This window comes from Protopterus annectens, chromosome 1.part1 (assembly GCF_019279795.1).
Source record: "Protopterus annectens isolate FY-2018-M chromosome 1.part1, PAN1.0, whole genome shotgun sequence".
Lineage (NCBI taxonomy): Eukaryota > Metazoa > Chordata > Ceratodontiformes > Protopteridae > Protopterus > Protopterus annectens.
In genome coordinates, this window is record NC_056726.1 from 1,395,791,891 (window position 1) to 1,395,807,256 (window position 15,366).

Below are 15,366 nucleotides of genomic sequence, written 5' to 3' on the forward strand. Positions count from 1 at the left end.
GGACATAATCAACATGGTTGAATCCTGACGTTTCTGTGTCCACTGTCCCAGGTCAGAGGCTGGTGGTAGTTCTTGGTAAAGGGAAGAACCGGGATGCTGTTGTAATGAGCGAGGAATCGACTGTGATCCCATAGTGAACAAGGCGCTCTCCGTGGCCTGAATAGCAGGCCCCACCATAGAAGAATGGGAGTCCGGAATTGAAATACACTCCTTCAAAACTGTGGTCACATCCTGCGTCGAGGTAATTGCCCCCAAGCCCGAAGCCGGAGTCGAACTTATGTGTGCTGAAGCCCCAAGAAGCATGGACAGCTCTGATAATATCAGTGTTAATCCATGCTAGGTGGAACTGACAATGAAGGTCCAATCCCGAGAGGTCTCCAGTTCCAAGAGAACCGAAGCGCTCAGGGTAGTTATCAGCACCAAAGACAAGGCTCTCACCGGCGCTAATACAGTCAACACCAGGACTGCCAGAACCGGGAACTCTGAATGCTCAGGTGGAGTCAGAGGAGGAACAAGAATTGGGTTAGAGACATGTAAAATTCCAGAGCCAGAAATGCTAGGAACCAAAGAAGTGTCTAATCCCCTCACTGCCTAGAGCTGGTCCATGCCTCCGAACATCAGACTCCATGAGGCACTTGGTGGAATAGATCGAATAGACCGACGAGGACCGGGGTCTATCCAAGAATGGGCTTGGCAGTCAGTCTACAAAGGGGTCAGTTTTTGGAGAGTACTTTGTGCTAGGCAAATCCTTGAAAGCAAACTCCTTTGGTTCTGAGATCAGTGGAACAAAGGAGGGTGAAAGAGTTTGAATTAAGGAAGTAGTGGGTGCCGAAACTGTCGGTGCAGAGATCGGCACCACTGGCACCGATGATGGCATCTGCTTTCCATCTGGTTCCACCAAAACTGTGGGACCCGGGGAAGACTTAGTCTTTTTAATAGACAGTTCTGACGAGAGTGTTGAAACCGAACCAATCTTCTTCTTAGAACCTTCATGCCTGAAGGAAGTGGAGGAAGAAGGGGAGCTAACAGTCTTAGAAGTCACAGATATAGCCTCATGAAAGCTAGATTTTAACTGACCCTTCAAGATTAACTTGTTTTTCCTCTCTATGAGGGCCTGGTGACTAAAGCCATGACAGACAGCACAGTCTTCTTGAAAGTGCACCAGGTCCAAACAGTAAACACACAAGTTATGTCCGTCAGAGCTTGGCAGTTTATGGTCACAGTTCTGGCATCTCTTGAAGTCAGAAGTGTCTTTAGTCTTTTCAGCCATATAAAAAAAAAAGCACTCTCACACACACGCACACACACACACACACACACACACACACACACACACACACACACACACACACACACACACACACACACAGAAGAGGAAGTTTTGTTTATTTTTTGAAAGGGAAAAATGTACCAACAATGGTACGACAGATTTACCACAGAGGTAAAAAGACAGGGAGAAAAGAGGTACAAACAATGGTACCGGAAGATTACCATAAAGATAATAAAAGGGAAAGGGGAATACCACTGATGGTAAACTGGAGAAAAAAATACACCAGTAAAGTTAAGGGAAGAGGAGCTGGGTAAAGAATAAGATTTTAGGGAAACAACTACTCAGTTAAGAATTTGAAAAAGGAAAAATAACACTTACAGTGATAATAAATTGCTAGCTCCAGAGTTCACAGGAGAGGAATGCGTCTGGCACTTAAAGCGGCAAAGGAGATCTGAGATAATCTTGACAGGAGCATTATAGGTAGAGCTAAGCTCGAGAGTTTTTGGAAGGCACGAACTGGAATAACAGCCGAGTCAGTTCCTAGATACGGAACTGAACCCACACTCAAGGATTAAGTGAAGACTGACAACATCAGATTGTTAGTTTCCTAGAACATACTGTTTAGTAGTACTAATATTAACTTTTGCATAAGCAATATTTAGTCCTGAGAAGCTATAAATAATGCACATTAGTGGCAAACCAGCTAACATGGGCGGCCACGGTGGTGCAGTGGTTAGCATTGCCGCCTCACAGCAAGAGGTTCCCCGGTTCGATCCTCGGCTGGGGTGCCTTCTGTGCGGAGTCTGCATGTCCTCCCTCCTGTGGTGGTCGTGGGTTTCCTCGTTTCCTCCCACATCCCAAAGACATGCTGCAGGTGGATTGGACACTCTAAATTGGCCCTAGGTGTGCGTGTGAGTGTGCCTTCTGTGGAAGGTTCGGGCTGGCAACTCGACACCATAAAACTCCTCTGCCATTCAATGTGCGGACAAGGCGATCCGCTGTGGCGACCCCTAACCGGGAAAAAAGCCGAAAGAAGAAGTGGCAAACCAGCTAACAGCTGTTACACAATTGAGTATGCCTGCTTTATAGACATAAACAAGCAGGTAAATCACCATACTGTAGCATTATCAAGAAGCTTGGTATCATTGACCAGTAAAATCACTTTCTATTAAATGTGATAATTACTTCTACAGGCATTATTAAAAAGCATTTTCACTCACCTTTTAGAAAATGAAACTGTTTTAGAAAATTTGCTGTAACAAATGAATCACAGAGGTATAAAAGAAGGCCACTGAATGCCAAACCAGAAAAGTTGATGTTCAGTGAGTGTGGTCGAGAGCTCATATAGCACACACATATCTAAAAAGAAATAAATACGTTTAACACATTTCTCAACTTAATCTCTTTCTGCAGTTTATTTTTAGCACTGACTGTAAGTAGTTATGTAAAGGAAATATTTTTATTTAACATAAAAGCAGTGATGCTTCTTTGTTACGTCTCCATAACAATAACACATTTCTTTTTTAAAAGCTTCAGTAATACTTACTTTTTACGTCAGTTGGCAATCCTACTACTTCATTCACCAAGTACTGCTGCACTCCCCACTACCTACATTCTATCCTTGTGCTCCCAGATTCAGCTCTGTATGTCCCACGGGTTAATGTAAATTAACAAATAAGTATTGGTCCTTCATTGATCGAAAAACTAGTACTAAATTTTCTCTATGTAAAACGAGGACATTAACCCCAGTCTGTTAAAATTAGCATATCTACATTTTTAAATTTAGTCAGTTTCTCAAAAAACCTGTGACTACCTTTTTGAAGGCAACTGTAGCAGAAAGAATTGTGTAAAATCTTACCATAACTATAGATGTCCTTCTCTTCACTGCTGCAGTATTCATAACTTGATGGATCTCCCACCAGAAGGCGACCCAATGTTGGCCAGTATACAAAAGTCTTATAATAGTCAAGGTTATACGGACATTGCACCTAGGCTACAGTCAGACATAGGCCATAAACGCGATGTACACGGGTACCATCCTCAGAACTGAATCCCCAGGAGGAATGCCAGACTAAGGATTTGTACGGTCAGTAGATCCAAACAAAACAGGTGACTAGGGGGAAGGAGGGAGGGATAGTATACTGTAGCAGTGAAGAGAAGAACATCTATGGTTAAGGTAAAATTTTACACAACTATACTATGTCCGTCTCTTCACTTGCTGCAGTATTCATAACATGAGGGAGAGTGCCAAAGCTCAAAAAGGGAGAAGGAAGGTGCAGAGGAGCTGCCAATGAAGCCATGTAAAATGGCTTTAGCAAATCTGGCTCTGAATCTGGAGATGCCATCATTTGTAATGTTTGGTAAAGCTAGGAATAGAAGACCAGTTGGCTGCTTCAAGGATGGTGCTGTTATCTAAGCCCTTGAAGAATGCCTTAGAGGAAGCCACAGCTCTGGTAGAATGGGCCTTTACATATGAAGAGAGGCTCTTTCTATGGAGTGTATAACAAAGGGAAATAGTCCTAGAAATCCCAGAAGAAATACTCTGCTTGGAAACAGCCCTGGGATGAAAGTTTATAAATAGCTGATCAGATTTCCTGATAGCTTTAGTCTTGTCCAGATGAAATCTAAGCTGTCTATGTACATCTAAAGAGTGCACACCTTCTCACTGTAGTTTTGGGGAGAAGGAAAGAAGGTGGGTAATTGAATAGACTGGTTAACGGATAAATCATTAACCACTTTTGGCATAAAAGGACTTGTTCTCAAGGATACCCTGTCCTTATGAAAGACCAAGCAGAAGTGGGGGGGGGTGAAGCCATAAGAGCTTGCAGCTCCAACACCCTACTAGCAAAAGTCAAGGCCACTAATAAAACAGTTTTCCAAGAACAATGTTTTAGGGAGGCCAAAGATGTGGGCTCAATAGGGGCCAGGGTCAAATTTTCTAAAATAAAATTAAGGTCCCAAGGAGGAGGACTAGGCTTCCTGGGAAGCCTAATGTGAAGGACGCTTCCTGGGAGGCCTAATGTGAAGGACGCCCCTAAGAAATTGCTTCACTTCAAATTTGGATGCTAGAGGGGGAGATAGAGGCAGACAAGCAGAAACAGCTGACATATGTGCTTTGACAGAAGAATAAGCCAAGCCAGCAGACAGCAATTCACACAAATAAGACAAAATCCCTGGGATTCCCACTGTCAGTGGGTCTTGGTTCTTAGAGAGACACCAGAGTGAAAATATTTTCCATTTGAAAATGTAAGATTTTCTAGTATTGTTTTTTTTGCCTACTGCAGAATGCTGAGCATGTCCTCAGAGAACAGATGTCTGAAAGTAATGAGAATCCTATCACCCACAGTGTCAGCTGTAGCGTTGGCAGGTGTGGATGTTTTGGGGATCCTTTGTTTTGTGTGATAAGGTTCCCTCTGTGGGGTAATTGTGGTGATGGCTCTTGGCTGATTGCAGAAAAAGGGGGAGCCAGTGCTGTATTGCCCAAAAGGGAGACACCAGCAAGATTTTTGATTTGTCCTGTTGAATCTCAAGCAGAACCTTTCTGATTAGAGGAATGGGAGGGAATGCATACAGAAACATCCCCTTTCAAGAAAAGGAGGGGACATCTACTTTCCAAATCAGAGGACTTGGGAATCTGGCACAACATTTTGGAAGTTGTCTATTCAGGGAGAGGCAAATAAATCTATTTGAGGAATATCCCATTGGTGGACTATGTCCAAAAATACATCCCTGTGAAGCATCCAATTGTGGGATTGAGTCAAGGACCTGCTCAGGGAGTTTGCCACAAGGTTCTGTTTGGAGGGAATGTACGCTGCCAGAATAATCATGTAGTACTGGGCAGGAAATTCCCATACTGGAAGAACCAACCTGCAATGGAGACAGGATCTTGTCTCTCCCACTTGTTCACACACCAGAGGACTGTCACGTAGTCTGTGAACAGTTTGAGAGGGCCCAGGCAAAGTAGAGGGTGGAATGCTTGTAGAGCTAGGCGCAATGCTCGCATTTCCCTGATGTTGTGTTCTGTTTTATGGGAGGGAGACCAAACTCCCTGAACTGTAAATATGCCCAAGGCCATCCCCCAGCCCACATCTTATGCATCTGTGTATAGTTCTAGGACTGAGGTGAGGAGTGCAGAGGTAGTCCTGGATTTAGGGTTATCTGTTGGATCCACCAGAGCAGTTCCCTCTTTAGACAAGGAATGAGGGGGAGTTTGTACTCTAGTGGGTGAGAATGCTGGGTCCACATAGATCTGAAGAACCACTGGAATTTCCTCATGTGGAGTCTTGCCATTGACACCGTGGGAATGGTTGAAGCCATAAATCCCAGTACCATGAGGAATTCCCTGGCCGTGATGTGAGTCAAGGGGAAAAGGGAGTAAAAGAAAGACCGAAGGTTCTGCACCTTTTGAGATGGAAATTACACTTTCATTATGTCTGTCTGGATTCGACAACCCAGGAAAATGTGGTCTTGTTAAGGGGTGACCTCCTGAAGCTGATGGTGAATCACAGTTTTCCAAGGAGGGAAATGGTGGTCTCCAGATTTTGGAGTACAGTGTGAGTAGTTGTAGTCTGTAAGTGCAGGTCACCCAGGTATGGAAAAATCTGGATACCCAAAGCCTGCAGTGTGCAATCACTGGAGCCAGGCATTTTGTGAACAACCTAAGAGCTGTAGAAAGACCAGATGGGATAAATCTAGGACTGGTCTCCATTCAGGGCATTACGAACATTCTTGAATAAAAACCTTTCCCTCTTGCGGTTCGAGGAACCCTTTGAATACAGCCCTGTTGACAAAGTTCCCAAAGGAGCTTTGGAAAGTGGGATAGTTGCTCTGGGGGGGGGGGCTGAGGGACACCCATGAAGGGGAAAGTGGAGTACCAAACCATAAAGTATCCTTTTTTGATTATGAAAAGAACCCAGGTGTCTTGGGTGATCCTTTCCCAGACCCTGTGAGAGTTTGAAAGGCGAAGGGAAACAGGGGAAAGAGAGACATCTGCAGGGTAGTCAGAGACTCCCTGCTTTGTCAGAAAAGGACTGTCTTTGTTGTCAGAGTGCCTGACAAACCCTAGGCTTTTGTTGTCTCATGCCTCCTCTGGAAGTCTTACCGAAAGAATGCTGAGTGTGGCTGTGGACGAAGACAGGTTTAGGTGGGAAATTCCTATGAAACCTGGGCACAGGAGAAACCAAGATGTGTTTCAATTCCTTGAGTTCCTTAGATTTTCCTGTATGGACTTAAAGAGAGAAGCTGCTGCCAGACCACATAAGGCTGAATTATCTAATGGTGCATCCATTAATTTAGATTTGAAGTCATCCTGGAGGGGCTGTAACCTAAGCCAGGCAACTCTTCTGAGAACAGAACCAGTAGGTGCTGCCGTGGCACAAGCCTCCACAGCATTTAATAGAGTGTCTTGCCACTTGGGGGATGTGCCCAAGACAAAGAGGACCAAGGCTTTTCCTTCCAAATCTGGAAGATCTGAAATGGTGCTTGATGCCTGAGAAAAGCTCTAAGAAGTACCTGGTTATAAGAGTCTGATAAGTGATGGCCCTGAAAGCCAAGGTGGCTGAAGTACAGGCCTTTTTTCCAATTCTCTCAAGGATTCTACTCTCATTGTCTGATGGGAGAAGGGAGGTAGAAGGAAGCAGCCTAGAAGGTTTATCTGTAGCTACAGAAATGACTGCTGGGTCAGCAGCAGGACACCTAAACAGGAACTTACAATCCTCAGGGACCTTGTGGAAGCAGACTGGTTCTTGGGGGTTGGGGCCTGGAAATCTAGGGTTTGAGAAGCATTGCAAAAGGCATCCAGAAATGCTGGATGCACTAATGGAACTGCACAGGGGGCAGGGAGATCAACTTACAGAAGTTGACAGTATATTTTCTGGACATCACAAATTTGGGAGATGTCCCATTTTCAGAAGAGTTTCACCAAATAAAATCTCTTCCATAGGGGAATTAGCACTGACAGACTCCTCCTCAGGGGAAACATATTCCTGAAGAGAGGGAATCTGTGTTGAGTAATCCATAATTCCTCTTTAACAGAGGAAAAACAATCAGAGGAATCGCTGTCCCTAATCCTTTTCTGAGAAGGAAGAGGAGCAGGAGTAGGAGCAGGCAGAGAAGAAGGTGGCTTGAGTGCCATGAAAGCATGAAACAAGCTTTGGGAAAAGGCCTAAAAATTTGTTGGGGTCTCCTTAGCAGGGGACATATGCTTGTTTTTTTTGTTTTTACTTGGCAGGAGAAACAATTTTATCTAATGTCAGAGGACTGGATGAAGGCCTGCATTCAAAAATTTCTGACTCAGTTTCTTTTCTCACTAGAGTTTGTGGTACCTTCTTAGTGCCCTCCATAATAACAAGCCTAGGTTCCCCCATGAAATCCTGAACGGATATCTGTTGTACCTCTAAAGACATGCTCATGGCCGAAGTCAAGGCGGCCTCAGAACTGGGCTTGGCCTGAGAAAACGTGCCAGAAGTCCGATGTGCCGCCAGGTTGACTAACACCTAGGGAGATATGTCTGATGGTGGAGGTGCAGCAGAAGCCACAGGCCTAGGTTTCTTGACTTTGTGCTTCACCAGCTTGGCGTCAGACCCTGAGGTAACTTCCATGTGCTTAACTAACAATGTAAGCTATTGGCTCTCTAAACAGATAGCAAGAGAAGACACGCTGCTTCTAAGGGTCTTAGGTACAAAGGACTGGCAAATGCTACAGACGTATGGTCATGGCTAGGCTAAGCAAAAGAGACACTACAGATGGCTGTCCTTATGTGGAATTTGTCTCCACACTGATGCTTTCCCTTCTTGGATGACATAACCAAAACAGCAGTGAAGAGAACATTTTCCCCAACGGGGCACTTATCTGAAAAAAGTCGCAATCGCTGAAAAGATCAGAATGATGGTCAGAATGGCATTCTGACTGGCGGCAGAAAAGTTCTGAGGATGGTACATGTGTATGTCGCTTTTATGGCCTATGTCCGACTGCAGCCTACATGTGACATATCAAGTACCCTTGAATAGTTTAAGACTTTTGTATACTGGCTGACGATGGGTTGCCCTCTGGTGGGAGATCCCTCAGGTTATGAATACTGCAACAAGACAAGGACATAGTACAGTTGTGTACACTTACCATAAATGTAGATGTTTGAGTGTATTCACTGTTACAGTCAATGCATTTGGGTAATCTGCTGGCAGGTTGCCCTCAGTCGGCCTGATTAACAAAGTCTTGGGTCCTGCGTCGGTTGCTGTCACTTCTTCCATTGCGTCAGGTCATCATGGGTATAAAACATGCAGCCGACGTCATTTACATCAGTTTTTCTTGCCCCAGATGTCAGGTGCCCCCTAATGGGGAGCAAATAAGCACAAAAACACAAAAGTATACCTCCAACCAAAAGCAAATACACCAAAAAGGCTTTTAAGCATAGTAAAGGAAAGTAGAGGTATGTCTTTCGGCTTTTCCCGGTTAGGGGTCGCCACAGCAGAACTCCGGTCCGCTAATGATTGGTAGTGGATTTTTACGTACCAGGTTACCAGCCCTGATGCACAACCTTCAAGGCACCCATTCACATATGCCTCCACACAGAAGACGCTCTAGCTGAGAATCGAATGGGACAACGTCTTGCTATGAGGCGACAACGCTACTGCAGCACCACCTCCGCAGTAAAGGAAAGTAGAGGTATAGCCAGAAAAAAATAGGGGGCTGGAGGGAGGGTAACCAGGACTGCAACAGTGAATGCACTCGAACATCTACATTTATGGTAAGTGTACACAACTGTACTATGTTCTTAGTGTTTCACTGTTACAGTCATTACATTTGGGTAGATTCCCAAAGCAATGGTTGGGAGGAGGAGCTTATACAGCATTAGGGCCAGCTATGAGGCCCTGCAAGACAGCAGTGGCAAAGCCAGCTCTGGATTTAGAGAAAATTGGTAAATGATAATGCTTGATGAAAGTATGTACAGAACTCCAGGTAGCAGCTTCCAGGATATCCCTGGTAGGAACACCTCTGAGAAAGGCTGCAGAAGTAGATGCAGCCCTTGTGGAGTGAGATCTGATCCTGGGGATAGGTTTTCCATGGTGCTTATAGCAGAAATTAATGCAATGGCTTATCCATTTAGAAATGGTTTGTTTTGAAATAGCCTTCCCCTCTGCCCCTGCAGCAAATGCTACCAGCAGTTGTTCAGATTTTCTTCGAGATTTAGTCCTTTCCAAGTTGAATCTAAGTTGTCTGTGCACATCCAAGGAATGCAGAATCAGTTCCCCTTTGTTCTGTGGATTGGGAAAAAAAGGTTGGCAAATGAATGGACTGATTAAGAGCCACACTGGAAACCACCTTGGGCATGAAGGATGGATTGGTCCTGAGAGATATCCTGTCCACATGAAAGATGATGAAAGGCTCCACTGCCATAAGGGCCTGTAATTCAGATATCCTTCTAGCTGAAGTGATTGCTAAAAGGAAGGCTGTTTTCCAAGAAAGAAATTTTAAGTCTGCAGTAGCAGCTGGCTCGAAAGGAGGTAGAGTGAGTTTCTCCAAAACAAAGTTAAGGTCCCAGGCAGGGGTAGGAGCTCTCCTGAGTGGTCTCAAGTTTTTTGCCCCTCTGAGATACTGCTTGAGCAGAGGATGAGAGAAGAGGGGTGGTTCTGTGTTACAGTGAGCTGAAAAAGCTGAGGTGTGGATTTTAATGGAGGAAAAAGAGAGGCCCTTGTGAAGCACCTCAGTTAAGTATTGCAAAATCTGAGGTAAATTGGGCGCTGTTATGCTCATCCCTAAAGATTGGTTCCAGGCACAGAATCTTTTCCATTTGTCAGCATAAGATTTTCTAGTACTAGGTCTCCTCGCCTCCAAGATGACATCCATCACAGGTTTGCTGAGGGATGATAAGGGTGAATTTAAGTGATTAGCCAGGCTGCAAGGTTCAATGTTGGAAGCTGAGGGTGCAGAATTTGGTTCTCCTGCTAAGACAGCAGGGAAGGGGTCTGAGGCAGGTGCCATGGAGATATTTGCGACACACTGTGCAGGAGGGGGTACCAGTGTTGGCTCAGCCAGTCTGGAGCAATCAAAATCATCTTTGCCTAGCATAGGCAGTAACTGGTGAAGAGTCTGCATCTTGAATTTTGGAATCTCCAGAAAGGTGTTTAGAGTAGATAGGTCCAGGATTGGACTCCATGATTTGTCTTTTCTGGGTACCAGAAAAAGCCTGGAATAGAAACCTTGCCCCTTTTCCTCTTCTGGTACCAGTTGAATAGCCCCCATGCTTAAGAGGGAAAGTATTTGTTTTTGAGCCTCTGCCCACTGATTTGGGGGCAGGTCTGGCCACCCGTTTGGTATTGGCAACGTGTGGAAATGAAATCTGTATCCCTAGGACACTATTTAAAACCCACTTGTCCTGGGTTATGAGTTCCCAGTTCTTTGCATGAAGAGCAATCTTTCCCCCCAAAGAGGCGGTTAAAAGATAAGTGCTTGGGAATTTTAAAAGGAAGTCATTGAGGCTGTTTTCCATAGGGGGGTGTCTTGTTATTTCCAGATTTGGAAGTGGAGGCCCTCCACTGTTTAGCTCTGAGAGTCCCCTGGGACTGAAACCTGGGGTTTTTGCTGTGTCTGGGTTTGGCTTGAGAGGATCTGGAAGTGGCTGGGCCAAGGACCAATTCTTAGTAGGCCAGTGCCTGCTAAATCTTGGTGGTTGCACTTGTAAGAAATCTTTAACAGTTTGCATAGATTTAGCTTTATCTTCCATCTTTTTAAGAACTTCTTCAGCCTTATTGCCAAACAGGTGATCCTGATTTAAAGGAGCATCCAACAATTTAGCTTTAACATGATCAGGCAAAGATTGCTCCTTAAGCCAAGCATGCCTTCTAAGCACAGACCCAGTAACAGCAGCCCTGTTGGAGACCTCTGAAGAATCAAAACCACATTGCAAATTATGTTTTCCAACTTGTTCAGCAGAATGCATTATATCCTGTAAAATCTTTATTTTCCACACAGTTAAGAATCAACATAATTTTCTGTTTAAGCAGTCCAATAATATGCTGTTGATATTTTAACATATGAAATTGGCAGTTTAAAGCTCTGATTGCCAAGGTTGCAGAAGTATAAACATTTTTACCCCATCTATCCAGCGCCCAGGAGTCTCTATCAGAAGGGGTAGGACTTTTAGCAGTAGAAGCCTTAATGCCCTTGGGCCCCTGAGAAATGGTTTCTGGATCTGCAACAGGATTTTTGAAAAGGAACTTGTGGGACTCAGGAACCCTGTAGTATCTGTCAGGTTTACTAGGAGCCGGAGGCAGGGAATCAGGGGCCAAACTGGATTCCGAGAACACATCATCAACAATGTCTAGTACAGGAGGTATAGCCAAAGGCCTATGCTGAGGTAGAAGAAGGAAATCCCTAAGCCTCTTTTTAGAATCAGAAAATTCCTGGCTTTCCCAGTGGAAATGCTCCCTTAAAGTATGTAAAGTTTCCCCAAAAGAAAAATCCTCAGGAGGGGAAGCAGAGGGAATGGAATCCTCTGCATCAGAATCCTCATAAGTAGGTATGGACAAATCCAGGTCATTAGAAGAGTCAGAAGAAACAGAATCCTGATCAGAAGATTCATAATTAAGCTCAGCCCCAGGCCTCTGGGGGGGGGGGGGGTTGACTACCCCTGATTAGAGTAATTAGAGCTTTAGCCATTTTTATCATTTGTTTTTTAGGCATAAGGGCCTGAACATGTGGCCTGGACGTCAGTTTTTTAGACATGGATCGAGATTTAGGCCTTAGTAATGAAGGCAGTGTCGATTTAATATGCAAGTCTGTAGGCCTGAATACACCCTCAGAAGCCGGTGCCTGCACAGCGGCTCTGGACCCATCCAAGGTAGAGACATCCACAGGGTTCCATAGGTGAAGTATCTCGTGGCATACCGGACTCCGAATGGGTCTCAGTAGAGGCCTGCGAATCAGAAGTAGCGGGCATCAGGGGCTGCGAAAGTGCCTTGCTGAGTACCAGCAAACTGGCAACTGGCTTAGGAGAAGCGTCATTGGCAGTTTTGGACCTCGGCGGCCTGTCTCTGTCTTTATCTTTGCATTTTTTCAGAATCCTGGTAGTCGGATGGCTAACCGATGACATTTCTGGATAATTAAACCGAGAACCGAAATATTTAGAGGCAGAAAATGTACCGACGATGGATAGTGCATTGATTAAATAAAGCACAAAACCGACAGCAATGTAAGTCGTGGTCAGGGCCTAGGCAAGGAATACAGTACGAATGAAAATCTTTATGAGGTATTTGCTTTCCACAAGTAATGCAATTATTAACTTTTACTGACATCTGTAAGGAGCAAGAAAAAGTTTCCCCAATGGGGTACTTAGCTTTAAGTTGAAGACTTCGGTTCTGAAACTTGAAAACGAAAATTTCAGGAGTCAGCCGACCGGCACTTGCAAACTGCTTCTGCTTCGGGCACCACACGGCAAGAAAGACTGATGTAATGGCGTCGACTGCATGTTTTATACCCTGATGACCTGGCGTCATGGAAGAAGGGACAGCAACCCAGGGACCCAAGACTTTGTTAATCAGGCCGACTGAGGGCAACCTGCCAGCAGATTACCCAAATGTAATGACTACAACAGTGAAACACGAAGAACATCACTGTATTCTAACAATGATTTGATCAGAGTGACAATAAATGGTAGTCCTTTTACCTTACAAGGCTCTTGGGACATCTACACATTTATTAACTCAAAGACACACCTGTTATATGCAGCTAACAAACCATAGCTATCTTATTCACATTTACATTAATGTAGGATCTGCAACTTACAGTGTAGGTGGCAGACTGTATCAAATAGATAATCTTTACATTTAGTACTGGGAAAAGTATGTATTTATTTTATTTATTTGATAATTTACATTAATCTGTGGGACATACAAAGCCGAATTTGGAAGCATTATTCCAACTGCACATACCTATGTGGTTTTGTACCTAAGGATATATAGTTAACTTGGGCACTACATTACTGGAGCTCAGTCAAGCAATTAATCTTATTAGAATGTTCTATAATACATTTTGATCTTGACTATAGGGTATTATTTTGGCTACTTTTAAACCATCTTTGAAAATGTGAAGTATGACTTTCTGCACTAAACTTAAATAACTCATACACACATTAAACAATAAGGGTGTCACACTACATGCTTGCCGAACATCCACGTTCATACATATCACAAACATGACTGGTTAAGGAATTCAGACACATTCCCCAGGACTGATTTGTCAACCAATCCCTTACCCAAGAAACCACATTAAGCTACAAGGACTAATGCTATCAGTTCATGACCTAAGACTGAATGGCTGACATAATAAAAAAACACAATGCTGATGAACATTAACAATGGCCTGAAGCTGAACACCTGTAGCATCTGACACACACTCACAGTTACTTTTTGTACACAAGCTTTTCCTAAAAGCAAACAGTGTAAGATATTCATACTCAGTCACTGAAGAATCTCATAATGTGAAATTTCTTTGATAATTTTCATAGACCATATGGTAAGCCAAATGGTTTATATGAACTATAAGCAGACCAAGACCATTTTGGAACAGCCTCTTTCTACCAATGAATGTATTTTTTTAATTATATCCATTAAGTATGCAATATAATCTAGATAATGACCTGATGCTCTTTCAGTTCATGATATCATTATCCAGTCCACTAGCCTTGCTCATCTTTAATATCTTTAGGTCTGAATCAACTTACTGGTTATTCCCCATCGCCAGCATGACCTCTGTTACAAGCTATATGACTGAAAGCAGGTTCTAGAAAATTGCCTCCACGTTGTACATAAAAGCTGTTAGTGAAAATCTCCAAAGACCAGTCCTTGCTAAAGACCAATCTCACCCTGTAATACAAATTCCTTATCATTTTAACTTACTCTAAAAAGCACAAAATGTTTCTGTTAGTTCCATACTTGGCAATGTCAGTAGCACAACAGGTAGCACCTTTGTATGAGATGTTAAACTGAGGCCCCATCTACTTGAATTGGTTTTAGCTCAGGGTAAGAGATCCCACGGCACCTATGGGAAGTTTCCTGATGCTCTGGACAAATTTCCTCTAGAATTATAAATATCACTTTGGGTCTCCTTCAAAAAGATGGCACTAGCCTAGTTGGACTAGTCTGGTCAACAAATAAACTAAATACACACATTTCCCATACTAAATGTAAACATTGCCTGTTAGTCATAGTCTGTCACTTTACCTACTCACTGCATAAGCTGCAAATCCTACTTAAACCAGAGAAAAATCATTTGCCCTCTCACTAGGAACTACAGCTATATAAGTATACTCATTACCACTACTAGACATTCATTTAGAAGAATCACTGTCTGTATAATTTATTATCCACAGGAATTAGCCTACTCTTCTGTCTTGACTTCCTGAACTTTGGCTGTTCCCAGAGGAGATGAACTCCATTCCCCCTGCCCAGTAGTTTGGTTTGACTTCTGTGGAAAGGTCAAACAAGTCAGTGTCATCCTCATTTTTTTTTTGGTAAATAAATCAATAACAAGCAAGTTCAATATAGTGTAGACGGTTTACCTTTGAATTGTCATCTGCCATGTGTCCGACGTGCATAACGTCGAAAGTACGGCTGCAAAAAAACGACAATGCCGACTCACCGTGTGTTTGAATGGCAAATAAGCGAATGCTTTTTTGCCATTCAAACACATGGATCAAATGTCGGAAATGGCTTTCCAGCAAACCATTCTCGACATTCGATCCTTCGAAGTTCTCTGTATTTCGGTACTACGGGTCGCACAACAGGACGATCGCAAATACCATGTGCGACAAAACGAAGGTAAACCATGCAGACAAAACCTTTTGAGATATTTTAGAACCACGCAGCCAAAGGACCAGTGTCACAGATAATTCAATAAATAATTTTATATTTATTCCGCAATAGATAATGAATAGCAATAAATTTCACCATAAAACTTTCTAGCGTCTCGGCCAAAAACAGCCTTTACAGAGTAAAACACATTCTCTTAGTACTTCCTATATATAACAAAATTAACTCTAATTAGTCAATTAATGATGTCATTACATCAATTACACAGAATAAAAATCTCTTAAAGCTATA

The 15,366-nt window shown here is 43.4% G+C and overlaps 1 protein-coding gene across 1 annotated transcript in view; it reads right to left on the reverse strand.

Moving 5' to 3' along the window:
* GREB1 (growth regulating estrogen receptor binding 1) overlaps window positions 1–15,366 on the reverse strand; it is a 3,935,532-nt gene that overhangs the window by 52,558 nt on the left and 3,867,608 nt on the right. The window contains exon 32 of the mRNA XM_044082225.1: window positions 2,491–2,629. Within this exon, the coding sequence (XP_043938160.1) occupies window positions 2,491–2,629 (139 nt within the window). The remainder of the gene's footprint in view (window positions 1–2,490; window positions 2,630–15,366) is intronic.